Source organism: Oreochromis aureus, linkage group 8 (assembly GCF_013358895.1).
Source record: "Oreochromis aureus strain Israel breed Guangdong linkage group 8, ZZ_aureus, whole genome shotgun sequence".
Taxonomy (NCBI): Eukaryota; Metazoa; Chordata; class Actinopteri; order Cichliformes; family Cichlidae; genus Oreochromis; species Oreochromis aureus.
The window spans coordinates 5,482,419-5,509,812 of NC_052949.1; the positions used below are offsets into that span (position 1 = coordinate 5,482,419).

The 27,394-nt window shown below is 41.1% G+C and overlaps 1 protein-coding gene across 3 annotated transcripts; it reads right to left on the reverse strand.

The window, feature by feature from the left end:
* Positions 1-27,100, reverse strand: fbrs (fibrosin). 3 transcript variants are annotated; one of them, XM_031759359.2, is made up of 18 exons: positions 25,227-27,100; positions 21,954-22,121; positions 21,661-21,687; positions 19,872-19,901; positions 19,633-19,681; positions 17,663-17,987; positions 17,339-17,547; positions 15,206-15,441; positions 15,071-15,115; positions 14,850-14,963; positions 13,189-13,254; positions 12,999-13,040; positions 12,516-12,587; positions 12,282-12,420; positions 10,506-10,586; positions 10,287-10,370; positions 5,607-5,823; positions 1-2,945 (listed from the first exon to the last, which is right to left on the reverse strand). In XM_031759359.2, the coding sequence occupies exons 1-18, from the start codon at positions 25,527-25,529 to the stop codon at positions 1,397-1,399; spliced, it is 3,756 nt and encodes a 1,251-aa protein (XP_031615219.1). In that variant the 5' UTR covers positions 25,530-27,100; the 3' UTR covers positions 1-1,396. The 3 variants fall into 3 exon arrangements, with proteins under 3 accessions (XP_031615219.1, XP_031615220.1, XP_031615217.1); XM_031759360.2 differs by having other exon boundaries at positions 15,206-15,444; positions 17,339-17,544; positions 25,227-27,099; XM_031759357.2 differs by having other exon boundaries at positions 15,206-15,444; positions 25,227-27,099.
* Between the last annotated feature and the right edge of the window lie 294 nt (positions 27,101-27,394).

Sequence of the window (27,394 nt, forward strand, 5' to 3'; positions counted from 1 at the left end):
TAAACAACAATTCATTTAATAATTATTCTTTGTGGTCTCTAGGGGAGGGGTTCGAAAGGTATAAAACGGTCATATTAAAATAATCGACCCAGTCTTTTCCCTCTCAGGATACCCACTGCTAGTTGTCTTTTGACAGTCCTTATATGTTTTTTTTCCTTTTCAGTTCTTCAGCACACGTCCCACTTATCCGTGTATATAACTTACTTTTGTTGAAGAAACAACTCGACAGTTCAATGTACAAGGCTCCCATACTCCCAAATGGATATAACACACACAACCAGTGAGACACACAGGCAAACCTCTCTCTCTCTTAGCATTATAGTCACAGATGAGATCCTTGAAGAGGCCAGAGGTTGTGATGGATGCGGCTTTAATGTTCACAAGCACTGAAGAGTTTTCTGTGAAGCAGGCCTTTCTGCATGATTTGAAACATTACTACCCGGGGACAGAGTACTGGTTGATACCCAAAACAATGACAAATAACATAACAGTGAATATATTTATTATTATAGAAGATAATTAATGTTAAGAATAATAATTACAAAGGCAATTTCTCTAGACTACTATAATCTGGTCCTGCTCGTATATTCAAGAGGAGACTGGGAAACACTTACAGGAAGCTCTAAAGACACTGTGTTCACAGTGTAGCACAGTTCATTTCGCCATTCATCCTTTGAAAACCAACAAAGAAAAACAAAAAAGTTAGAAAAAAAAAAAAAAGTCAAAATTGAAGCTGAGGGGTTTGAAGTTGGATTTTTTGGGGGGTAAAGCAGAAAACTGAGGTACGATGCAGAATGATCTTCGTGAAATGGTCTCATCGGTAATCTGTCTTTGTGCAGTGACACACCGACAAAAACAGAAGAGAGGACCACTGTATTTCCAAAATAAACCCTCGCCCACAACACCTAAAAGCAGGGTTGATACATGTAGCGGAGAGCTCAAGTATCCCATAAATTAACCAAGCCGTGGACAAACAAACCCCTGGACATTCATCCCCTCTGGAAGTTGTTTCCAAATCCACGTGGAAAAGGCTTGCTTTAAAAAAAAACAAAAAGCATGGAAAATAATTCACCTGACAAATGAAAAAGCTATCCTCTGCCTCTTCTGAAAACTTTCAGTATAAAATAAAAATACACCAAGGATGCACAGAAACCATGTACCTTTAAATTGCACTGATAGAACCATTGGGCTTATTCCATGCCTTGCTTTTCCCCCTTCCTACCATCACCTCCTTCCTTTTTTGTTTTTTTAAACATTGTTTGGAGGGGTGCAGGGGTGGTTTGGTTGTGTAATTGGAAGGTCGGGGTTTAGTAGTCTGCAAGAGGAAAAGGGGCAGGTTGAGAGCAGCACAGTGATCCTGACATTTCCCTTAATCTCCTCCAGTGTTGTCCCTGTACTATCTGGATTCTGCGTCTTTGTGGGCGCTGTACATTGCCAGCTCACCTGGACCTGCGAGTCTAGAGCTGCGGGGGGGTGTGGCCGACCGATTGGTGACGGACGGAATGAGCGGAGGCGGCGCCCCCACCTGAAGAGGTCCCACCAAGCCCGCCGTGGTCTTTGCCAGGATACCGTTGGCCATGTGGGGTGGGATGAGCGGGGTGAGGCGGGAGTAGAATCCCGGGTGGTGCTGGTGAGCACCAGAAGCTCCCGGAGGGAGAGGGTGGGCGAGAGGGTGAAGCTGATCCAGGTGAGGGGCAGTAGCAGCGTGAGAGGGGCTGGACAGGTGAGAGCCAGGAGGGAGGTGCAGGTGCATTAAATTACGATAGTCTTCCCTCAAGATCTGGATCCGCTGCTCCTCGTCCATCAGCCCACCTCCTGGGGGTCCGAGCTGAGGATGGCGATCGAAGGGATGCGCCATGAGGCTGAAGTCGGGGCGAACAGCAGAGGAGGAGGCATTAGAGGTAGAAGGCTGTGGGTGGGGCGCCACTGCCGCGGCTACAGCGGCCCTTTCTGCCTCAAGAAAGCGTTGATGCCGGATCAGCTGAGCCAGGTGATGTTCAGGTCGCAGGGCTAGGTGATGGTCTGGCCGAAATGCTAAAGCCTCCCTACGATGCTGATGTTGCTGCTCCCTCCACGGGTCCCAAGTGAAGCTATGTGCTCCCTGCGATGGTCCTTGAGGTGGACCGTGGGGAAAACGTTCGCCACCAGGACCGACTACCAACCCTCCAGGACCCACTGCGCCCCCCAGATATGCTTCAATGGTTCTTGTGCGTTCCAGCAGGGACATCGGTTGGTGCGAAGGTGGGTTTGGAGTAGGTGGTGGGAGAGGGACACCTGGAGTAGGAGTCAGAGATAAAGAGGAAGAAGAAGGGGTGCCAGAACTGGGGTGGTGAGGATGGCTGTTGGGGCGGTCAAAGCTGTGGCTGGGTGCTAGGGGATGGTGGGAGATGGGGATGTGCTCTGGCTCCTCCTTCCGCTCCTGTTTCACTTGAATTTGCATGGAAGGTTTGGACTGGGGCGTCGAGGTCCGATCAGGCTTCTTGGTCTGAGACAATGAAGAAACAGAAGAGGAAGCAGAGGAGGAAGAGGGAAGGCTACTGTCTCTTTGGGAGTGCGAGGGCTCATTGTGGGAGTTGTGCGGTGTGGGAGCCACTGAGCGGGGGTACAGGTCCAAGGGAGATTGGGCTGAGCGGTTAGAAGGTGGGGGAGGAGTGAGCACAGAAGATGAGGAAGACCGCGGCCTGTCCCTGTCTGCTACTAAAGAAGAAGATCCAAGAGGAGGCCCCCTTGAAGATGCAGACAGCACTGGTCTCTTCTCCACATCTCTGTCTCTATCACGGTCTCTGTCTCTATTTAAGCTGCGTGTCAGGTCCTCAATAGGTCCAATGGTCCCCCCCAGGGTGCTGCTGTGGCCATTGATGTGTGAGACTGGGGTGCTGCTGCGGGGCTTATAGGAAGGACCGACCGGAGATATCCTCACAGGTCGGCCGTACAGCATGTTGTCTCTGCAAAACAAAAAGCATACAAAGTTCAGGGCATGCTAGATTTTTAAGCAGCTGGAAGATATTTAAACAACATTCAAGCTCCCGATATTTGTATTTTTAATATTAAAACTGGAGGCCTGAAGCAGTAGAGCTTAATACCTCCCACACCAGTTTTCCACATAGATTACAATTTCATTCAGTTTCCAGTTCTGTGAACGTTACACTGCAGCAAGTTTGCTCACTTTGAAAGAAATGAACTGTCTCTAATTTTTTGATACTTTTATTCTAGTGGAGGGAGACACAAGATCGGAAAAAAGTCCAGAAAATACGCATTCAACAGAAGTTATAGATTGTGAAATAAGCATTTAATCCTCAAGCAAAACACGACTTAGTGCTTGGTGAAGAAACCCTTGTTGCCATGCACAGTGGTGTTTCTTGTAGTTTGTCACCAGGTCTGCACATATCTCAAGAGGAATTTTGGACCACTGCTCTTTACAGAAACTCTGAATCCAATAGGTGTCTTGGCTGCTGCCTGAAGCTTCTACTCCCTCCACAGTTTTTCTGTAAGACTGAGGTCTGGAGACTGGCTAGGCCACTCCATGACCTTAATGTGCTTCTTTGGCTGCCTTGGTGGTACGTTTTGGGCCATTGTCATTCCGGAAAACCCATTTTCAGTCTTCTAGCTGAGGGGAGGAGGTTCTCGTCCAAGATTTTACAGTACACGGGTCCAATCATTGGCCACTAAGTGAGCTGAAATCGTCGCATACCCTTAGCAGAAAAAACAGCCCCAAAGCATAATGTTTCCACCTCCGTGCTCAACTATAGGGATGGTACTTTTTGGGTCATGGTGTAGTGTGTTACAAATGGTGTTCTTGCCGACTGGTCCCAACTGCTTTCAGATCATTAACAAGCTCCTCCCGTGCAGTTTTGGGTTGCAAACATATTTTATGTTTCTATTTCTGAATAATCGCACCAACAGTTTCCACCTTCCCACCAAGCTTCTTGCAGGACTACAATCTTTCCCTGACATCCCTTGACAGCACTATTTTCTTACCAAATAGTGGAATGGAAGAAATTGAACATGTGGACACGTGTGCTTTATACATAACAAGATGAGGGCAGGAGTATCTGTAATCGATTGACTGGGATTACAATCTATGTGAGCCAGAATTCTGCCTGGGTAGTTGGAGATCAAATACTTTTTTCACTCAATGACATGCAAGTCAATTTTAAATTTTTATGTAGTGTGTTTTTTCTGCAGTTTTGGTCAAGTTTCTGTCTCTCTCCACTAAAATGAAACAATCATAAAAATTAGAGGCTGCTTATTTCTTTATGAGTGAGCAAACTTACAAATTCAGCAGGTGATCAATAATTATTTCCTTCCCCTGCACCTGCTGGTAATGGTTTACACTTTTCTCGAGGTAAATAACTTGTCTAACACAATAAGAGAGACTCCCTTCCCACGACCTCAGCAGTTAAGGGGCGCTGTGTTCACCGCTGTATAAACAGCTGTCTGTCTGTGGTCTTAATGCAAGCTCAAACATGTTCAGTAATTTAGTAAATTCACACACTCAATAAAAGCTTTTCCTCTCTGTTCCCTTCTGTGCCTGCTGCTGGCTGGCCTGCAACGACTCACGGTCAAGCACACATATTCTTTTTAAAAAGTAGTTTAAATAAAGGCAGCATGGAAATGTTTTAAACCTCTGTGGATCTCCTGGTAAGTCAATATATGCAACTGTAACTTGACTCAAGGTATCGGCTGTACTGTTTGTTGTTTGGTTGGTTGTTAGAGGCGAATATTTGTGGGTTTCCAACATGACTGTATTCATGCATGTAAAATAAAATGAATGAATGAATCTTTTAGCCATCGTCAAAGACTTAATTGTGCATTTGTATCTTACATCATAGGCACGTGTTTGGGTTTGTGAGTGAAAGCCAAACAAAACAAGCAGGACACGATGGAACAGGGAAGTCCAACATATGACCCACCATCCAATCGTGCCCAGTGGATAGCTTTGAAAACGAAGGGGACGTAACTTTTTGTACTTGCACTGCATTGATCCCCCTGAGGCATCTTACTGCAAGTCAACAACTTTAAACCAACTCAAGTTTTACAGCCTCTTTACCATCAAAGGTTAACTACTACACCCAACAGGGGTAACACAGTTAAGCCCAGCAGCGGTCCAATCTTTGTAATGCTTCATTGTGGAATAAAATGCTTTTAGTCTGGCCCAGAGTGATTATTTTTGCATTCTATTTGCAGAGAGGAGATTAACACTAAATAATGCCACACAATACAGAAAAAATGTATTGTTTTATTTATAAATTAGCCTTAAAGGCTTAAGTTAAAGACAAATGAACTTTTAGTTCCATGAAGACGACGAGCCAACCTTGCCATCAAGTAAATGATGTAAGAATAGATCTCAAGACTTGTAGATGGCTGGTAATTTACTTAAGGATGAAAGACTCTCAGGACCACCTCCAAGGTGACAACCCCTAATAAGCACCAAATACCTGAGACTCCCCATCAGCTGTCAGAAGTGAAGAAATCCCTGAGATGAGAGGTAAAATCTCTTCATAAAGCCACAGGGAAGTCCAGCTGCCTTCACTCAAGCAGTTAAGATTCCCATGACCTGGATGACTTAGAACCTACACTGACTTAAAACCAGTTTAATTTCATACCTGTCCTTTTCATCCTTGATGTGAGGGATGTCTCTTCTCTCGCCTTCCTTCACTCGTTCCCTCTCATCCCTCTTATCCGCTCCTTTAGCCCAGCTGGGTCCGGCGGAGAATCCAGGCGGGCCACCGTGGAGACGGTTCCAGGGATCATGATGGTTTGGGGTAGCCAAGCCCCCGACTACACTGGCTGGTGAGTCTTTAGGACCAAAGACAGAGCCGGCTGCAAATGAAACATTTTTTTGATGTTAGAAAACATTACAGGTTAACGTAAAGGCAAATCTTCACCTTTGACTTCCACATTAAATATTTTATAACAGTAGTCCTACAATCTACTGGTTGTAAAAACACATGCTTTACACCAAGTATTATTGTTAGCATCTAATATTATTTTAGAAAGTAGCAGTTCAAACTGAAAGCAGTAAAAACACCTCTCAGTAACAAGTCCAGTTATTTAACGCTTAACTTCCTTCAACACCCTCTTCTGCAGCACATACAAAGGAAATCTTCAAAAGAAATTGACCCTTGCTAAACAATCAAACCTCTTGTAACCCTTTAATTGATATAGTTTAGTACTGGGTACTTTGATTAACACTCCCAGCTTTGTCTAGTTGATCAAACACAACTAAACGATGGGACAACCTCCCAACAAACCCTGATTGTTTTCCAATTGGACAGAAATCCATACGTTCATGGTGGACTTGACTTTCTGGTTACCCAAATTAATGCATCCAACCTTATACTTGCATATCAGTGACAAAGCCCAGCACAGCATGTCTCTGTGACAGTGACTGCTGAGCTGTAGCTGTGCTATGAGACAGGAAAGAAAAGCATTAAGAGGGGAGAAAAGCATCAGGTGATAACAAACACCTCGGCCCGAGCTCGAAGACAAGTTTACCCTGCTCAGAAGCAAAAGGACGGCTCAGGGTTTAAACTCTAAACTTTTGGCTAACACCCCAAAACCTCTACCAGTAATGAAAGTAAAAACATAGGGCTGGGGATGTAATCTCTAAACCAACCAAATAATATCCAAATAGTCTGGTATCTAAAGCTGATAAGATGGGTTTTCAGTTAAATTCTTACTTAAAGCCAGGGTAGGTTTTGTTTCATTGGATAAAATGTCCAGAAATTTTTTTTTTAATTATTTTAATTCACATTGTCTGAGAGGGAACAAGGCTCCTGTACCTCCTCTGGACCGTGACGGTACACTTTGGGCAATCAGGACAGGAAGGATTTAAACTAGAGGAAGTTGTGTGAACTTTCCCTCTCCAATCTTGTATGAAGCCAGAAGTCGGCAGTGACTCAGCTGTAGCACATGTAAAGCTTAGTCATATGCCTAGTCTCAGCAAGCTTTTTTTCCCTTTTACATTTTCTACAGCTTCAATAATAGATGTGGTAATATCTAATAGATATGAGAGTGTTCAGTAATATTAATTGGCCTTCCTGCAGCCAAATCCACACAATATATGGGTTGAGTCAGTCAGCCAGTCACCATGTGTCTCTCTACAGTCTGATTGTATGCTTACAATAAAGTTTAATCAAAAACAGATGCTGAAAAAAGTTTGGCAATCTCTGAAGCAATAGTCAACTTAATTTAGGGCATCTCTAAATGGATCTTTCTTCAAAGTTTACCTTAATTTATCTGACTTTACAACCCCTCGGGTATACTAACAATCTTTACATTTTAGCCAAATACATTACTTTTTGCACCAACAATGAGCCTAAATTTAAGTTAAATACCAAACTGTGACCTTTGTGTGTTAAAAATTCAAACCTGGCCAACACTCAAAGCTGTACTGACAGAGAGTAGTAATGAGAGGCTGGGTTACAGGAGCTCAGTTCCCCAAATTATACCGACTGGCTTCAGGGAAGGTAACCAGGTACCATCATAAATCTCTCTTATGAGTGTGTCAGGCTATGCTGAATGTTTATCAGCCACCTCCTCAGTTTCTGTTTTTACTGAAGCTAACGGCTAGCCTAACACCCACACCACAGGAGCAGATAGACTGTTAAATGTAAATATAAAAGTAGCAGCTGCAGATCAAATCAATCAGTAAAACTTTAGGCAGGGGAGGCCACCTCAGGTTAGAAAACGCAAGCTTATATGCATGAAAACACAATTATGACATAAAGAGAAGCTTCCAATCAGAGTGAACCAGCAGTCGTGCAAATCAACAAGTCAAAACCATCTCCTCCTCCTCATCATCATCATCTCACTAGCACAGTAAACGCCCCAACGCACCCAGACAGATGTTTTTACAATTTAAAGATTAAATTAATGTTACGTGTTGCAGTAAGGGGTGGCACGATAACATCACATTTCAAAATCAAAAATCAAAATGTGACTGAAGTGTCAGCACTGCACAGCTGATCTAGTGTCAGTTATTGTAGGGTCTAGTTTACAATATAAAGCGCCTTGGGGCGACTGGTGTTGTGATTTGGCGCTGTATAAATAAAATTGAATTGAATTAAAACTGGCCACACATACCACGCAACCACGACCGTGCCACATGTAGTTAAAGCAAAGAGTCTTTATTAAGTTGTTTGTCTGGGCATTAACCTGATATTTTTAGACTTTGATTGACCAAAAGTATTTAGGCTTGAGCAAATTAAAGCCCATTTAAAAAAAAAAAAAAAAAAAAAAAAAAAATGTAGAAATGTATAAATACATAATAATACTGCCGGTTATTTTCCTCAGAAGAAAATGCCAAGCATCTTGGGTAGTTCTCAGTTTTTTGGTTTTTTTTTTTTTTAAATATATACACACACAGGGAAAAGAACACAGTAGTATAATTAAGTTTAATTTGTTGGGATAAAAGAAATGTTTGGGGTTTTTTTAATTGGAGTTTCATTTATTTCAGAATAAAATACTTTTTTTTTTAATCAAATGGTCAGAAATAAGAAAATACACAGACATTTGGTAAGTAAGGTTAAAAAAAAAAACAAAAAAAAAAAAACAACCCACTCAGTTCTTTAAAGTAAAAGTAACTTTAATATTTTATGTTTATACTATAATATTAGTTAATATTTTTGTATAAATCCGTGCTGGTTTTACTTCATTGTATTTATTCTGATTCCAGATTTGTTTATTATTACCATAATATATAATACAGGTATTTGTGTTTTATTGTATTCCATTTTATTGATCTTTATATAATTTTAATACTTATTTAAGCCATTTTGTTAAGCTTGTTAGAATTTCATTAGAATTTTTTTCCCATATTCTGATAGCACAAGGTTAGAATAATAAATTAGACCTAATAGCATTAACAGCATCCAGACCGGTCGTACTTTCATTTACAGTTGGCTCTCATCAGGCCAGTTTTGAGCCTGAAAGGCTCTAAGCAAAATTACAGATCAATGTGACTGATAGAATTGCAATGATGTGACTTTTTTTTAAACTACAATTGTCCTATAGTGCTTCACATCCTTCAACGGGAGACTTCCAGACTTTGCCTTTTGCTCTAGCTGACATCAAGTATCGTGACAGCCCCTCGCTGCACTACGTGAGTGAAGACTAGTTTTGGTCTGTCCTTAAACTAAACAATTAAGACGTTTCTTTAGCAATTAAATTAAATCATCACAGACTCCAAAAACTCAGTCACCCAGGTGGAAACACTCCACACACCATTAAGAGAGCTCACACACTGAAGCAGGACTTAAAGGATCAGTTTGGATATTTAAAAACCCGTTTTAACACACATGTCACACATATGCTGAATTGCTGCTGACTATAATTATCCCACTTGTCTACATTAGCCATTAAATGTGAGACTACACTATAAAACACGAGGGGGCAAAATCCACATGAATTTCCAAATTTATCTTCAGTAGTCTCAGATAGCCAAACAGATATTTGGCAGTTTCCCCTCTACATGCTTCCCCAAGCAGCATTTCCCTGTCGAGGCACAGAGCTGAGATACTTCCTGATAATTTCATCAGGTTATCAGCGCACAGCACCTGTTGCACAACAGCCAGGAAGAAGACATCCACTTCATTATATTCATCTGACTGCTGGAGTGTTGTTTGAGGTTTGCACAAACGGTGGATTTTGAACCCTTTAGGAAGAGATCACCTAATGGCCTGTGTGTTGAAATGGAACGATTACAGTGACCAAAACACAGCTCAGAACAGTTTAGCTCAAGAACTAATTTAAGAGGCCAACATGTCGTCAAAGGAATCCAAGAAAACGCTCTCGAAAACGGTGTGCGATGAGCAAATAGCTTTATGTGCTTTAGGGTTTTAGTTTGCTAAGAGAATTAAAAGTAAATGCTCCTTTGGTCTTGTTGGGGTTTTAAGGTTGATCTGACCGGATAGACTTCCTTTTTTATTCAATATGACCTGAAACGTGACCTGAAAGGACCATTTTCCCTCATAGACAATGGCAAGGCTTCTATTGGGCCGTGAGAAAATGTTGTTAAACCAAGTGTGAACCATTCAAAAAACACTTTTCCCACACTACAAGGACACAGAGCTGTGGTCCAGTTTTATCTGGACTGAGCCAAACTGTGGACCAGAGGTACTTTTACACCTTTAATTTTGATTTGGAAGTAAGAACTAAGAAGCCCACAGGAACTCCTTCAACATCCGTGTGACATGTGAGGGCTACATTCAGGTAGATTTTAAAGACTCTGAACTGATCCTTTAAGCTTTGCACATCAGGCGTAGAGATGCTGAAAAACTGACCCAGTGTTGGACTCCCGAGTCCTCCAAACGCACCAGAGCCCAGAGCTCCTAGCGGGGTGAAGGACGGAGATCGGCCATACAGATCTAAAACAAACAACCATTAAACAGTTTTACAACAACAAGCTAAAATCCTGGTTTCATCAACTAAACATTTATTAAAAACGTTACTGTTCATCATGAGTTAAAAATAAAAATCTTTCAAGTTTGAGCTGATTTTACCCAAGTGTGGAGTCGGTGCAAGGAAAGAGGAGTGTGGCGCTGATGGAGAGATGAAAGGAGCCGAGGGTGGATTGACTGGACCTGAGGGAAAGAGATAATAAAACAAAACAAAAAATATGTCAAGAATATTCAAATCAAGCTCAACATGCTACTCGCACACCAAACAGCAAAGCTACAGAAGGACACAAAGTCAAACAGTGATCAGAGACATCAGAAGAAACCGATCACATCTTTGGCCCTGATTCGCTGATAAGTTTGAAGAGGTATTCTTAAACTGACCACAGAATTCCCACCATCATCCTAAAGCTCACTCTTTTGGTCCCAGTTATAAAATTTAAAGCAACAACTACTAAAAACGCAGCGTTTTGAAAATGCTCTCAAAAACGCATACATTTTAAAACGGAGCTGTCCCGTCGCAGTGTGGACACTCGAAAACGCAGACTGTCAAAAACGATGGTGCATTTTAGTCATGTGATGCAGTCATGTGACCAATTAAACAAAGATAGCTGAGGGCATTATACAGCAGTTCTGTTTGCGCTCAATTTTGACAGCCCTATTAAAGATTAATGTCAGTTTGTACATGCTCCAGATAGCTTTTCTTCAAATTCTTTAACTCTCACTCGCTTTTGCAACTTTGTACTTTTGTGTTACTCGCAGCAACAACTCCACCTCATTGTCAGTCCATTTAAAAAACTCGGTGCTTTTCCTCGACCTTTTGACGCGACGTTTCAACGAGCCGGAAAGTAAATAAACGGCAGACAGAAATGAGGCAGGCCGAATCTTCTTGTGCTTCACACATGCGCAGGACTGGAATGTAAGTGTTTACGGCCGTTTCAATGTGGACGCACAACTCTGAAAACGAGTGAAAACGCTAGTGTGGACGGTTTTCAAATCTATCCGGGCTAGTGTGGACATAGTCTAATAACGCAACTACAAAAAACAAAACTAAAACTAAACCTTAAAAAAATAATAAAAACTAAACTAAAAAGAGGAAACTCCTCTCAAACTGAATCCAAACTGAATTTTAAAAAACAAAACAAAAAAAAACAACAACTTTTGATTGCTGCTCTGGTTGCAAACAGTGATGTCACTCATTTAACATTTTGTATGGTATACTTTTAATATAATTTTATTATCAATAAGGAATATAATATTGATATTATCTAGGAAAACTAGTAAATTTTGCTTTATTCGTTTTAAATAATTAAATGCACCAAGCTTTGATTGTTGTTTTCATTTTAAATCTTTTGAGGGACGTTTCTTGATTTGTTTTTTTCCCTCTCTAGTGTTCGTTGTCTTGGACTTATCACCACTGTTTGTGTTTTTTGCCATCTTGTGCAATTCCAGTGCAGTACTTGCAGATGTTGCACATACTTTGTTGACTAGCTTCAAATCCATTAAACACCAACACAGCTGAAATAGCAAACAAGTTGTAGCATTAGCAGTATTTACTTAGGGATGTGACTGCTGGGATTTATACTTTTTGTTTATGTAGTCTGATGTAGCTTTAAATTTCTTGGCAGAATACAAGAAATTCAGTTGTGTGGATACTGAAGAAGCCTGGATGTGTAAATGCAATGTTCACACTCTAGTTTAAAGCACAGATTTGTACTTGTTAACCATTAAATCCACAAAAAATTAAGATTTTAAAGACACTGACAGCCTGAATCCTGTTTGTCTTGTTGCACATTATTTACAGCAACAATCTGTGCACAGACATAAATAAATATATTACATTTTACCAGCTGGGACACCGAAACATTAAAAGGCATGCACCTGTAGCTGAGAACAGACTGGGAGGTCTGGTCAGGTCATGAGCAGGAGGTAAGGGCAGTGGGCCCAGTCCGCCAGCTCCAGAAAAACGGGCCAGCGGGTCACTGCGGAAGTCCAGTTTGTGAGGATCAGCCTGCATGAGCTGAATGAAGGACAGAAGAGTTAAACCTCATACTGTCATTTTTGCATAGCGGCAATTAAATCTCTCCCCACATGATGTCAGTAAGAGACACTCACCTTTACTTTTCTCTGATGGTTGTGGATCATGTAGGCCACCTGAACATGCATAGCACACCATTTTCCTGGTTTCTGCACAGCACAAAAAACACTGTGTTATTCTACAAGTCTTGAATCTACAACTTTAAAGCCTTTGTACACAGAGGCAGATCCTGCAGTTCAAGAATATCTTTTCTAACCTCTATACAAGGTTGAGGTTTTGCAGGAGGAGATAAAGTTAAAATCTGGGGCCCAGCTCAAGTTTGGTTATGTATATATTTTTAAAAAAGGAAAGGCGGTGAAAAGAATAACCGCATACATCATACACAGCATAATTTCTAGGTCTGAAAAATCTAACCGAGTGTGCAAGAGCAGAAAATAGACCAGTAGCAGTCAAGATTACAAGTGAGATTAGTGCAAAGAGTGCGTGAAGCTGTGAGACAGTGATGCAGGCTAAAGAACTGAAAGGAGCAGAGGGATTCAAAAACATCTGTTTCTGCTTACATTTGTGATTTTCAATGTTGATGTCCCAAAGTGTTCAGTAAGCTACAAGAGAAGAGAAGTGTAAAACCACTTTTAATCTGCACATCTTGCTCTTTCTCAGGAGTAGTTTCTGCTGTAGTGACTGTGCTGCAGCACATCCTAGCCTATACTGTAAATTTGCCATCGTGAGAGTAAAGCGCAGTGTCCTTACCCTGGGGTCTTTGGGCTGCAGGTGGGAAGGCACAACCCCAAATCGTTGAATATCAGGACCCGTTCCCTGAGGGACAAAGAGGCTATCACTGACACAGCACAAACACATGAGCCACAGCCTACTGAGCTATTAAGCACCTGGCGTTATTCTTTGCTTTCTTAGCGCTACCATTAATGCATTTTTACTCTAACTAATGCAGCCAGGTCAAACCCAAGAGACACTGCAAGAGCCTTAGGAAGTCACAGTTAACTAAAGCACCCATTCTGTTAGATGAGTGCTGCTCATTCGACTAGCCTCTAGGCATTAATTGAATATTTTTTTGCGCTCTGGTCTGGTCCGTCTTTTCAGCTCAGAGACGTGCTTAATTTGGTGGAAAATTTGGCTGCAACTCTTCTTTTTTTTTTTTCCAACATCTAGTTTTGTTTTGTTTTTTTTTTTTAAATATAGTTCAAAACCAAAAGTGTTTGAGTGGCTGAGAGACAAATTCACAGTGCACTGGATTTACTTCATTAACACCACCTGGACATCCTTGGTAAGGTTCAAGTTGTTTCATTCTCATAAAATGAAGATATAGATTTGCCAAGTGCACGATCAACATTTGGCAATGGTTGCAAAAAACACGTTAAGCTCAACAGGCAACAAATACACATAATTTACATGTAGACAGATGAAAATGACCAAAAAACAGGCTTCAGGAATGCTAGTCTGTGTGCATGGAGAAGATATCCACAGCCATTTAGTGACTAAATTAGCAAAATGTCAATCAAAATTATTAAAAACAAAAACAAAGGCACTTAAATTTAATTACTTCATAACAAAAATTTGACATTTCTTGCTTTACAGGAAATCATCTGCCTGCACCTCTACCCTATGACAAAACATCCATTTACAATTCATTTTAGCGGTTGTACCACCACCAGTTTCAAATGGGGAGATGAAGTTGCCGTTTCCCTGCTGGGACGTGGCACACATCAAACACATTGCACATATGGGTCAACAGTGAACTAGTTTATTCAGTATCTAACTCTTCTGCCTGTGCAGAGGTTAGCTGCACACGTGCCATTTTAATCAGGTTATGGGTTCCCAGGTTGCGCTGAAAGTGTTGAATTCTATCAAACAAATTCTGTCAAATAAAACACGTAAGGACTCAGTCACACACTAGGGACCTATCGGTGACGCTCTGGCTGCAAAAATGTGCATCTGGCCAGTGGTTGCTGGAGATTTCTGGGTGATCCTGGTCAAAAAGAGGGTGAATCACCAAAAACCTGACACCTGTAAATTGTACAGTTGATGCCAAATTGTTTGCACTTGCTTTCAAGCTACTCTCCAAACAGTAAGGGATCACTCACACAGACCTCTAGAACTGGTGTGACTGAGCCCTAAGGCAAACAGATGCATTTATTATAGTTATTCCAACTTTAGTGTGATAGGTTACTGGTCGAAATTGCTGGAGTTTCTGGGAGAAACAACAAAACGAGGAAGCTTAAAATATAAGCTTCCTTGTTTAAACCTGGGAAAAACTGGATTGTTGGCAAATATGCCTCTAGTGCTTGTGACACTGTGACATTGTCATCGCAGGGAGCTCAAATAAACAGTGACGTGGGAGTTGTCGCCTGACAAAAATCACACTAACACAAAGACACAAGGAGAGTTTTCCTCACCTTTGGCTGAAATGCCCCTTGCAATGAGCTGAAATGCCCAGGAGGAGGAGGAGGAGGAGGAGGAGGAGGAATTTGAATACCCTGCACTGAGGGCGGCGTGTACGTTGGGTAGATCTGACACAAACACAAACACAGCTTAGTGGCCGGTACACAACTTTCAAAATACGCCTACAGTTTTAGTTCCCGTTTCCATGCCCTGACAGCTATTCCCAGATACTCACAGTGTGTCGGTACAGCCCATCCATTTTGCCTGGGTACTTATCGAACTAAAAAGACAAAAAACAGTTGAGATGGGTCAACAATTTCCAGCTGCAGTGGAGTTTAAAACAGGAGTAAAACAGCAGAGTCTCTCTCACCATCGGCGACGCCGTAGCTGGGGCCAGGAAGGGCGTGAAGTGTTGGTGCGTGTGCGTGTGTTGGTGCTGGTGGTTGTGCTGATGGAACTGGAACGCCATCGCCGGGATGCTCGTCTGGTTCTGAGACGTCCGGCTCGATGAGCCCTGCGTGGAGCTCGGCGCTGCTGGGCCTCCTGGAGTGGAGCGGCCCGCCGGGTTATTTTCAGCCCCAGGGACGCTGCGCCTGCCCTCACGCTCTGCTGGAATAATGAGGCAGTAATTAGTGGAGGGTAACGGGATAAAGCAAAGAAAATAAATTAAAGAACATAAAATTCTGTTTACACTGGCGGTCAAGTTCAGAAATTCAAACAATGTTTAAAAGGGATTTGTGGAGGTAAATCTTCTGATCTGTGAATATTTTGTTTATCATCATCATTTATTATCTTATCTAGCAGAAGAACTCTAACTACACCACCACAACTGCATCTGGCACAGGTAGCCCTAATTCTGCTCTGTAGCTGCTTGCAAGTTCAGCATAGACGCACACCAACCAGTCATCCGCAAGTTCAAGTTCTCATCAAGCTTATTAATCTTCTGCCTTGAATCTATGTAGAGCCTACGACGTAGCTGACTCTTAAGGGTATTTTGCGTGAGCTTGTGCATCAAGATATAAATTAATCAGAATTTAAGACACTAAATTTCTTCAGTTTCAGTGGACTAAAGGTCATAAACTTATAGTAGACTAAATACAAAGTTTATTCAGTTATATAAAGTGTAAAAGTTTGCTGTGTTTTTAACAGTGAGAATTCCTCCATAGAGTTTACAAAGTCTTATTTTCCTCAGCATCAAATACAAAATGTGTCCATGTGTCATTTTGTTGCGTTTTCGTGAGAAACAGGGAGCATGGGCGCTAGTTGAAAAGATTTCCTGAGGGCAGCTCAAATGTACACGTCTAACCTTACCACACAAGCAAATTACTTCTGATTGGATCTCATCTCTCTGCAACATTTATATCTTGCATTTCATGTTTTTGTGCCATCATAGTTTTTGTTCTCCCGCCTCAGTTTTTATTTAGTTATTTGTCTTGTTGATGTGAGGAAAAAAAAAAAAAAAAGGTTGTTGATAAAAACTATGGGTGGAAATAAACACTTGTTACAGCCCAGGTTTTCTCAAGGGTTTGCACTTATATCACAGATTTCCTCTTTGTGGAAGCAGCTAATAGATATTGATTAAAGCTGCAACAGTAGTTGCCCTTACGAAGGCACACCAAAAGTGACAAAAAAAAAAAAAAAAAAAAAAAAAAAAAAAAAAAATGCAGGCGTGCACCAGGCTTTGGTGTTATGATACTGCTAATTTTTACCAGGCTGAGACAAGTGTGCAAGTGGGTCAGTTTTTACTGCCATTTGAATTCTATATCAAGGCAGGAGTTCGAAGAGATTATAAGAGGGGGAGATACTGAAACAACAGCTTTGGGGAAAAAAAAACAAACAAAAAAAAACCCTCTAATCATTCTGCTTCCTGTTTTGACTTCTTCTATTCCTGTGTCAGTACTGAAGTTGAGGTTTTCTCTGAGTTGTGACACCCATCGTTTAGGAAAAGACTGTCAGGTTTGTATAAATGGTTACAGAGCTGTGAGAACAATGATAATTGGTGTGCACCACAACCAACACAGTGGCCATAAACAAAGCTGAAAACATGAGAACGAAAGCATGGCTCAACTTTCAAAATAAGAGCTGGTTGCTCATGATTTCCTTTTGCCAGATGAATTTTAAAAAGGAAAAAAAAAAAAAATCCTAAAATGGTTGCCAAATACTCATAAAGGTTAATAAACCAAGTATGTGTGTGGGAAACACAAACTAAAGTTAATCTCACAGATACATGAACAAAAGAGTTACAACTACTGAAGTGATACTTACATGCAACTTCTACTTTATGCAACACATGCTGTGCTTATGAGACCCGATCTCAGTTCATCAATACACAACTTCCTCAACACCCCAGACAAACCCAGACAACCGCCTGGGGAAGTCTGGGTTTGGTTTATTTTTGCAACACATTAGTCATCACATTCCCATAAACAACTGAAACGGACTAACAGCAGTGAAATTAAGCATTTCTGTTTTGCTGTACCCGCTTCTGTCGGGTGAGCTGTACCTTGCAGCAGAGGTGGAGGCGGAGGAAGGCCAGGTGAGGATGTGAACAATGCTCCAGAGTTGGTTCGGGATGGGGGTCGGAGAGGCCCTGAGGATCCTGAGCCCCTTGAGAAGGGCAGAGAAACACTGGCGGAAGGAGCTGGGGGAAGAATGGAAGATGAGGAAGTCCCAACAGATGAAGCAGACGGTTGAGGCTTGACTGGGGTGCTGCTGCCGCCGAGAAAACACAAACACAAAACACAACAGTTGAGCCAAAGAGTTGTAGAAGATGACATCAGAGGGATGAAAGAAGAAATTGAGCTTCAGTTTTCAGTACGTTTCATACCTGTTGTAGATGGATTGAGTTCGAGGAGGCAAAGAGGGCTTGGGTTTGGAGAGCGGGGGGCTGCTGTTGTGACGGCTGCCGTTGACCGGGCTGGACCGGGGCACCGTGACCGGGGAGTGGGAAGGCAGGCCAGGGAAGAAGGGGGAAGAGGTAGAAGAAGAAACCGGCTCAGGGAAGTGTGGCTCCAGGCTTTTCTCCTGACTTCGCTCCAGGCCAGACACCCGTGGAGTCACCATTAACCGTGAGACGCCACCAAAGCGCACCGGCAGAGATGGGCAGCTTTTGCCCACAGATGAGCCCATGTTTGAAGGGGCGGGATCGACAACTGAGAGACGAGAAAACCAGTCAGCAATTTCTCAACTCCTGCAGGAAGGACAAAGGTCTTCCAAAGCAAAACACCCTCAGAACACCCAAAACTGGCTTGACAACTTGAGTGTGATTAAACCCAAAGTTAAAAAAATTTGGACGCAAATGTTCCAACCTGATTAAATACACTCCCCCCACCTCCACTCAGTATGAATTCCTGCAAACTAACTGCCATCTCAATGTTTTAGCCTCATGTTCCTTAGAAGTCAAAGACAGAGTGGTACACAGTTTTTAATAACCTAATCAATTAACCATAAAAACATGGACCTGGATCTGAGTATGCAACAGAAAAAAAGATGATCAGCCGTCTGCCACAGGCGGGTAAATGTTTGAAACTAAACAGTCATATATTAAAAATCTTTGCTGCGTCTCTAACATTTCTATGCCATTTATGGGAACATCTTTGGGACAGGCGTTTGTCCTGCTTGCTGTGTTGGTGCACACTGTTATGTCCAAGTTTAGTCAAGTTAATTTAACAAAACTGGTTAAAAACAAAACCGTTTTCTTGGCTTTTCTTTAATTCCTGTCCAGAACAAGAATTAGCATGGTGTCTCTGCCAAAATAAGTCATGTCATGAAACTAAACAGCAAGTATAAGTTATGACAAAATGATTACTAGTGGTTGCAGAAATGCAATTTATGATATCCTTATGACCATTTAAATTAAAGTTAATTTAAATAAGGCATCTAAATAAATGTACAGAAGGGCTGAACTTGTTTCTAGAAGGACTTTGGACACAGCCCTTTCTACCTGTGATTGTGATACTGGGAGTGGAGGAGTCTGATCAGGACCATTAAGCTTCTGAAAGGTTTACAAAGCATACAAATTTATGTTTATAATAGTTTTTAGAATTGTTCCTTTGGTGAATACATTAGTAAATACATTCAACAAAACTGAATAACCATTGATGGATTTATCCGTACATTCATTTTATATCACCTTTCCAGGTCCGGATCAGAGTCTCAGTCTAACAGTCTAAGACAGGCCCAGACCTCCTCACCCAGCCACCTCCTCCACCTCTTCTGGTGGGGGATAAGAAGGCGTTTTCTGGGTCTCCTCCACAGCAGGAATGCGTAAAACGCCTCATTTAGGAGGCGTTATCTGAGTCAGATACTCAAACGACCTTAAGCAGCTCCTTTTAATGCATAGTAGCAGTGGCTCTTTTTCGTCTTTAGTTTGTATTTAAGATGGTATTTTATTATCTTAATAAAATAAACTGAGGTAAATGAAACAAAAAGCCAGTGGGTTCTATTTTAAATCTACCAATACTTTTGCTGGAGAGTAAAAGAAGTCTCAGACAGTGACGATACCATCTTCTATACCCTCTCCAGGTCTCCAAAATATTTTCTAACGTTTCATTCCACCTCATGTTTCCATATATCTATGCAGCACATGTCTGTATTCTCTCACTTCATTATCTGCAGATTTTAATCAGCTCCACTTTGTGTAATAACAAAAAGAACGAAAACAATTGAGCCTGTTTAACTCGTTTTCTGTTAAGATCTAAGTTTAGCCCTGTGGGAGCCCACTGACTGACACATCAGTTCATCGTTTCCTGAATGTAAAGCAGCAGGAAAGAAATGGCAATAGTAAATTTCTCAAACCTTTCCTAGTGCTGACTGTGAACACTGGATCCATGTCATTGTCGGAGGCCTACACGGGAAGACAAGAGGAGGATTTTATTAGAATGAGTCTCCATTTTAATCAACACACATTTCTTAAGATTACAACCGAAGAGAACATGACTGTGCTAGGATCCCTCTAATAATAATAATAATTTTATCTACACAAACATAACCAAACATGGAAACTCTTGATAAGAATATAGGTAAACACCACACACCTTGTCTCCTGTGTCACTCTCTGTGTCACACTGAAAGAGGAAAATAAGGCAGAAGAAAACATTTATGTTTTATTAGAATACGTCAACCAATGAATGTAAACCAACTTCATCAGTGTTTCCCCACAGAATTACATTTTAAAATATTAACCTAGTGGGGGTTTTTTCTATTCTTTTGCTTATTATTTTTTGCCTTGATTCCTCATATTTTACAGTCATTTGTTTTATTTCCCACCATGTTCCCAGTTTTACATTTTCTAATTCATTTACCATGTTTTTAAATTAACTTTTTAAAATCACAGTGACATGACTCGAAAAGTAAATCATATTTGTGGGGAGCACACATTTTCTTAAATAAATTAGATTATATACACATGTTATGATAATAAATAGCAGAGCGATAATAAACTGCCTCTCATCCCACAGATGGACTCCAGCTTCACTTTCAAGCCAAACTCCAAAGTCTTGTTATCTCAGGATAAAGACACTAATCATTCTAAATGACAATTCTTCTTGTTTTGGCTGCTGCTGTTAAGGTTTGCCACAGCAGATTATCTGCCTCCATCCACCCCTTGAATCCTCCTGTCACACCAACCCTTTGTGTGTATGTCCCCTCCTTTACATAAACTTCCTCTGAGCTCTTCCTCTTTCCCTCCTGCCTAGCAGCTCTTGTCTAGTATATCCACTATCCCTCCTCTGCACGTGTCCAAACCACCTCAGCTTCACCTCTCTAACTTTGGTTTCCAAACTGCTCAACCTGAGCTGTCCCTCGGATATACTCGTTTCTAATCCTGTCCATCCTGGTCACCCTTAGCATCTTCAGCTCTGCCTGTTGTATTTCTGTTATAGTGTCACATCTTAACAGGTGTCCAAAAAAAAAAAAAAAAACCCCAAAAAACAACAAGCATTTAAAGTCCTTTCTGCCTTTCTCATAATACAGGGACAGGAGCTAGAGTTGGGGCTGTCACAGATGATGATTTAGACATCAGAGGGATTAAAATGAGAGCAAGCAGGATTGTCCTCATGTAAATCAATCATCCCATTCTCTCAGTGCAAGTCTATTTTTGGCTGCTCCCCTATTCACAAGCCCCCCCCCCCCGAGCAGGTAGCTCTGCATGTTTTTAACACCGAATGGCCTTCCCGATGCAACCCCAAAGGGATTTATATCTACTTTAGTAGTCCTCATCAATTAATCTAAACCCTTTTTTTCAGGGGAAATGCCTCCAGTTATATCTCAAGTTTGAGTTTTAACAAGTTCAACTATTTAGACTGATCTTAATAGGAAGAGATTAGATCAATCTAATGGAAACTAAAACCTGCCAGGCATGCTTTGCAACACACCAGTGCACACAGTCTGCACATCCACGTATGCCTGTGTGCATGCAAGCAGAAATACATGGATTACAACTTTTTTTTTTCTTTTTACGTTTATATTTTTTACTTCACTATTTGTTCCATCAAGTATTATTGTAATAGTTTCAGAAATTTTACATTACTTTGTTTCCTTATTAGCATGTGGAGCATATGATTTTTAAGTCTATGACATACGGATAATGTTTGTCATGAATGATAAAATGGATATTTTCATAAAATTTAATATGTACTGTGTTCTAAATAAAGCGCAGACTATATAAATGTTATAATTATGACACTGTAAATACGCTAAGAAATAAAAATGTGCAGTTTAAGTAATGGCAGGCTATACTGTGTAGAGCTTCATGTCTAGTAAACGAGGCATGCCCAAATAAAGTCTGTGTGGGAAACACTGGACATTAGCAGAAAAGAAACTTACAATATAGCCAGTCTCCAAAGGTTGCCCCTGGGGGGAAAAAAAAGGAATAAAATAAGCTTCAGTGAGTTGCAGTTAGCTCTAAACCTTTCACGGATGTGATTAATCACTCTGGACTGCCTGAACGATAGGTGTTGTCAAAATTCGTGCAAGAGCGTGAATGTGAACCTGTTTCACAAGGTCATTTTCTCAATAGCAGGATATACAGGCGATTACCACTACAGAAGTATAAACATGGTGTGTTTGATTAGGAATTATCTCAGTGACATCTAACATGGTAGTAAAGTCAGTTTCACCTCTATCTTTCTTCTCTTATTTCTACTATTATTCCAACAGCTGCTGGGCGGGGCTCCTTCCTCCGGCTCTGACAGCGGCCCTCCGCCGTTCTCCTCCGGCCCTCTCTTCCCCTTGTTCCTCCTTCCCAGCATATCAGTTCGCTGACTGGGCTTCAAAGAACAGTCCATCTGGTAAGGAGGAGAAAAAAAAAAAAATGTGGATTTAAATGTGGATAAATAAGCATTAATGTGTAAGCCTGAGGCCAAAGACCCAAAGGCAAGCTACAGGCTTATTAAAGTCCTAATTTCTGCTGTTCATAAAAATAGAAAAAAAAAAAAAAAGATGTAATGAACCACAGCCAGCATGAGGATATTACTGGAGCTGTTTGTGTGTGGACTCAATTATATTGCTTGTTTTGACAATATATTTAACTGAAGCATTGTACATGACCTCCCTTTCAAAGGGCGTCTTTTACCTGTGGTGTCCAGCTCACTCATACAGAGTTTTACCAAATGGTCAAAAAATATAAGGTAATACTTTTTTCCCCTCTTTATTACATGCGGCCCAATCATATTTAGGTATGCAGTCACCCCTCGACAGCACATTTTGAGTAAATAAAAACTCTGATATGCAATAAATAAATATGTATGAGATTTTTCTTGGCTCACAATAAGTCTTTGAGGAATAACTACAGGTAACAACCTTATTTGACTGAAATATTTGGACCATTTAATGAAGAAAAAAGAAACAAATTGTTAAACTGGTTAAAACTTAATGTGTCTTTAAGAGCAACCAAAATTTCTCTATAGAGGAAAAATAAAACTGATATAACAACTTACAGTCTAAACAATTACTCAAGAGTTTAATCATTACCTTTCTGAGAAAAATCTACAATAAGGAGTGTACATGGTTTCCCATTTTCCTGGCCATTTATCTTCCCTACTTATATACCCCCAGCAGTGAGAAGAAAAATCAGCGGAGCCGTGACACAAGTAACGCATCTCCGCTACAAACAATCATTATTCAGCCTTGTCGCCTTTCTTTGACGAACTGCTGGAAAGTATCAGCCCTCACAAATTACAACAACAAAATTATTTAAACAGGGAAAAATGACTCTTTCAGAAAACTGCTGATAAATTTAACCAGTTGCTGGAATGTCACAAACAATATAAAAGGTCAAAGAGAGTCATGGTGAAAAGGTTCAATGGAGCAAATCAATCAAATTACATTGAAAGTTGATGTTGATTTTGCTTTAAGTTGACAAATGTTTTACAATCTTGTTTGACAGAAATAACCATTTATAATGAGTCCTAAAATACAGGAAAATCTGCAGACTTCTGTTAAGTATGGTCCCACAGACTCTTTGCCTTAACTACATCCGGACCGATCACTGTTAGTCACCACCAAAGGCACGTTTTTCAGAAGGCACAACTCTGATATGACACGCATATGCAGGATATTTCTTGTCTTTCAGGAGTGACTGCAAAAAATAAGCATGACTGGTTCACCTACGCTTACTGCAAAGGCTATGCAGTATGTGATTTTCAGCTATTTGAAAAATAAAAATGCATTTTAAACTGGAGTAAATTAACCCCACTTATAAAAGTTTAGTTTATGCTGATTTTCCTTCACCCAAGAGCCACATTAAATATACATTTCCTTATACCTGAGATCTTTTTTTTTTTTTTTTTTTTTTTAACATTTGACTGGCATACAGCATTGTATGTCCCACATTTAAAACATTAACGAGTTTTATTTTATTTTATATTTAGGCCCAACTTTTATTCAAGTTTAAATATATTTGTGTTTTCAATGGCCAAAATTAAAAAGAAAACTAACATATTAGTTAGTTGATTAGTAAAGTTACACAAACTGTGTGCCTTAACTACGGACCAATCGTTATTAGTCACTTCCATGGGGTCATTTTGAGCAAAACTACTTAGATTACGCTTAAAAAGGCAAATAAACTCAGCATGAATTGCAGGTAAATTCATGCAAACTAACACAGTCTGGAAAAGTCCTTTTTAAAAATGGTCTTCTTTTTTTTTAACAATTTAGTCACGATTTATCAAAAGTCCTTTTTAAAAAGTGTTTTACAGAAAACAAAAGACGCAGGAATAAGTACAGACAGGATATGGCTTGGCAGCAGTTTTTGCCAGCTTTAAACAAATGGGACTCCCACATAGTGCGCCCAGCGTTTCATTGGTATAGAGCAGTAAATTTTGGCAGGTCTCTTTCTTTTTTCTCTGTTAGCAGTTTCAGATACTTCATGGGTCCATTTGACTGTAAAATGAAGTTACCTAGAAGAACAGTGTGGCTGTATGTGTGTGAATGGGCAGTTTTACTGCGGGACCTATTGGCAAATAATTTGCTTCCTCAAACTGATGCAGATGTAAGACGCACGCAAATGACATCAGCATCGGCACGAAGGCAGAATAAACTACTATCAGAGATTATCCACAAATTACCACATGCCAACATCTTGTAAATAATTAAATGTAAAATGTATATGTACTTTTTTTGCTACATATAAAAAAATTGCTCTTCCACCAAAGGATCAAAACAGTACAGTTTTTTGTAAGTTAGGTTTAACTTGATCTAGCTTTGGCACATGCTTTTTATCACATAGGGAAGAATCAGGAAACAGACACTTTTTATGACTATATGGGAATCTGTCACGCTTATGCATGTAGTCACCCTACAAAGGCCTAATTTTGAGCCAGAAAACCCATCAAATACATATCAGGGACTGTTCTTCTCAAAATGGGCATTTTGGGGTGACTTGGGGGTAGAGAGTCAGTGTTATCTGCATTTACTGGTTTAAGACCTTTAGAATCAAAACTGGATTCAATATGAGGTACTGACATGGATATGCGTCCTGACTTTAAATCTTGAGTGTCTGAAGAAAATCTTTGTGACAACACAAACTCAGAAAATAGGTAAACTATCTTTTCTTAATGTATTTCTTGTTCTTGCTTTATCTAAAAAGGCCACTTTACAGCTCATCAACACCTCTAAAAATTAGATCATGAATAATTGAGGCCTCTCCAGGACCCATCAGAGGATTGGGGAGTGGATTGTTGTCACGCTTTAGGGGCTCAATCTGCAGCCCTTCACACCTTTGGATGATTTAAATTAAGATGAGAATTAAAGCAACCACCTACGAGGATGGTGATTATTTAATAAATTAGAGGAAAGGAGGGTGCCAAATCCCCACCGAACACTAACGCTGAAAGTACATATGAATGACAGCTGATAGTGGGGTGTGAAAAACACCAAATTATGACAATCACCTCCAGAGCCTCCAAGCTGATGAAGCTCGCAATAGCGAAGCCATCAATGATTTCTTCCTCGCAGGACACAGACTCCCTCTTCCTCCGGCGTGGAGGCCTGTGTCTGCCAAACCCTGGTCGGCACTCTCTCCCACCGGGACCCAGCACGCTGTTGGTCCCACATGCCTCCCGATCGGAGCCCGAGGACAGGGATGTGGCCCGCTCCTCGGCCAGATTCACTCGCCTCCTCCGCCGCTCCCTGTCGCGCTGGGAACGGGATCGCCGGCTCTGCCTCAATCCGGTGTTTCGGCTCGGGCCCTCCATGTTCAAACGCCACCTCCTTTTCGCAACTTCAGTGAGACTCCCAAAGGCACTTTTTTATGCAAGTCCCGGCCCGGTGGAAGGTACCGAACCGCGAATAAAAACACCACCACACAGGCCCTCTCCGAGAACCTCTGTTAAAATGGCGTTAATGGAAACCAGTGGCTATTATTTACCGTCCTCTGACAGCAGTGTGCTGCTGGCATCAGTGCCGTTCTCTCGGCGAAATGTTAGTGTCATTTCTGAAATCTGAAAACAAACTTACATCCACATGGGAATTCAAAACATCGGCGACATTAACGCGAATGTCAGGACATCGCTGATTGTGTCTCGTTGACGGCTAACGTTAGCTAGCGTGCTAGCTAGCAGGAAATCCAAGCGATAACCACACAAGTTGTAAACATGTAAACAATAAAACACAAGTCTGGCTGTGTTACACCCAAAGCAGGGCCAGATTGCCTCCGCAGGTGTAACAGAATGAAAATAATGCTGTTTTCGGCACAGATTAAATCAACAAACTGTTTCTGATTTCCTTAATTTCTGCACACGCTGACAAAATTAGTAGCAAATTGATTAGCTAGTTAGCCAGGCCTGATAACGACTATTACGAGACGTTGCATATTACTGTGAAACTGAACGTCTTAATACTGACAGTTACTCTCATTTACGCCTTACACGAGGAATAAAAAGAGCTGTCTGCTTTACTTTAAATAGTAAACGCTGCTGTTAGCGAACGTCAGTTAGCCTATACGCGGCTAATTCAATTTATAATAATATAAGCCCGACAAACTAAGAATACAACTTTATTCTTAAAACGTTTCTGTAAACACTGATGAGCCGGGCTGTGGAGTGTGAATATAACTAATAATCAGCAGCCAAGAGGGCAAAATCTCCTTCTGTCGGGTTGTTGATGGCCGATAGTGGTGGCTGAGTCGCATCAAAAGAAAGACGTAACATTAGCATGGATGCTAGTCAGCGTTAGGCAATCCAGCTGTTAGCAACAACCAACTATCTCTAATTTTTTTTTAAGAGGAAGCAGGAAGAATACAGAAGCGGGTTTTTATTCTACGAATCATCCACGAAATAATATCCCTCTCCTTCACATAAAACTGTTGAGTTGTTCCACCTCCATCATAAAGGGAAAAAACCGAGGCCCAAGCATCAAAGCCTCGGGGTCGATTTCCATAAACGAGGGTGTCGGCCGAGCCCCGTTGGGCTGGGCAGCTCCTTCATGCAGCCTCTGTAATCCAATGTTTAGGAGAAGCTTGACCAATCGCCGTCGTTTCCGGTCACCGAATTCTTTTTTTCCCTCGCTAAATCCAGTGTGTAGGTTATAAAGAAAGAAACAGGTCGGTTCCACTGCTGCCTCTTCGAGAGTTTGTACTGAACTGGAGATTTATCGCGAAAACCAGGGAGACACAACCCTTGTCAACCGTGCAGTGCATTGTGTGCTCCGCTCTTCTTCCTCAGTCATCAGGCAGGCTGATTGGTACCTCCGCTGGTACTGCTACTCCGCTACTGCCACCCTATGGAGACCGAGATGTCCTGTCAGGTTTTTAGTTTTCATAAAGAAGCTCCACACCCAGAAGATTTTTAAAAAGCCAAATTATAATATATATTATTTTTTTCAATGTCCACAACAGAACATTTTTGCAAATAAAGAAAAGAAAAGCGTCTTCTAAGGAAACAGTAAAGAAGGAAAAATAGCCACCTCTTTCCTATTGGTGGAAATGGCAACACGTGGGTTTCGTATGATTAGGAAGAAGAGGAAGTTTAGGGTGTGATGGCGGGTGTCCAAATTCATAGGCTGCGAATTTGGACACTGTCATAGTGATGGCAGCGAGACAGAGCGAGGGAGTGAGAGAGAG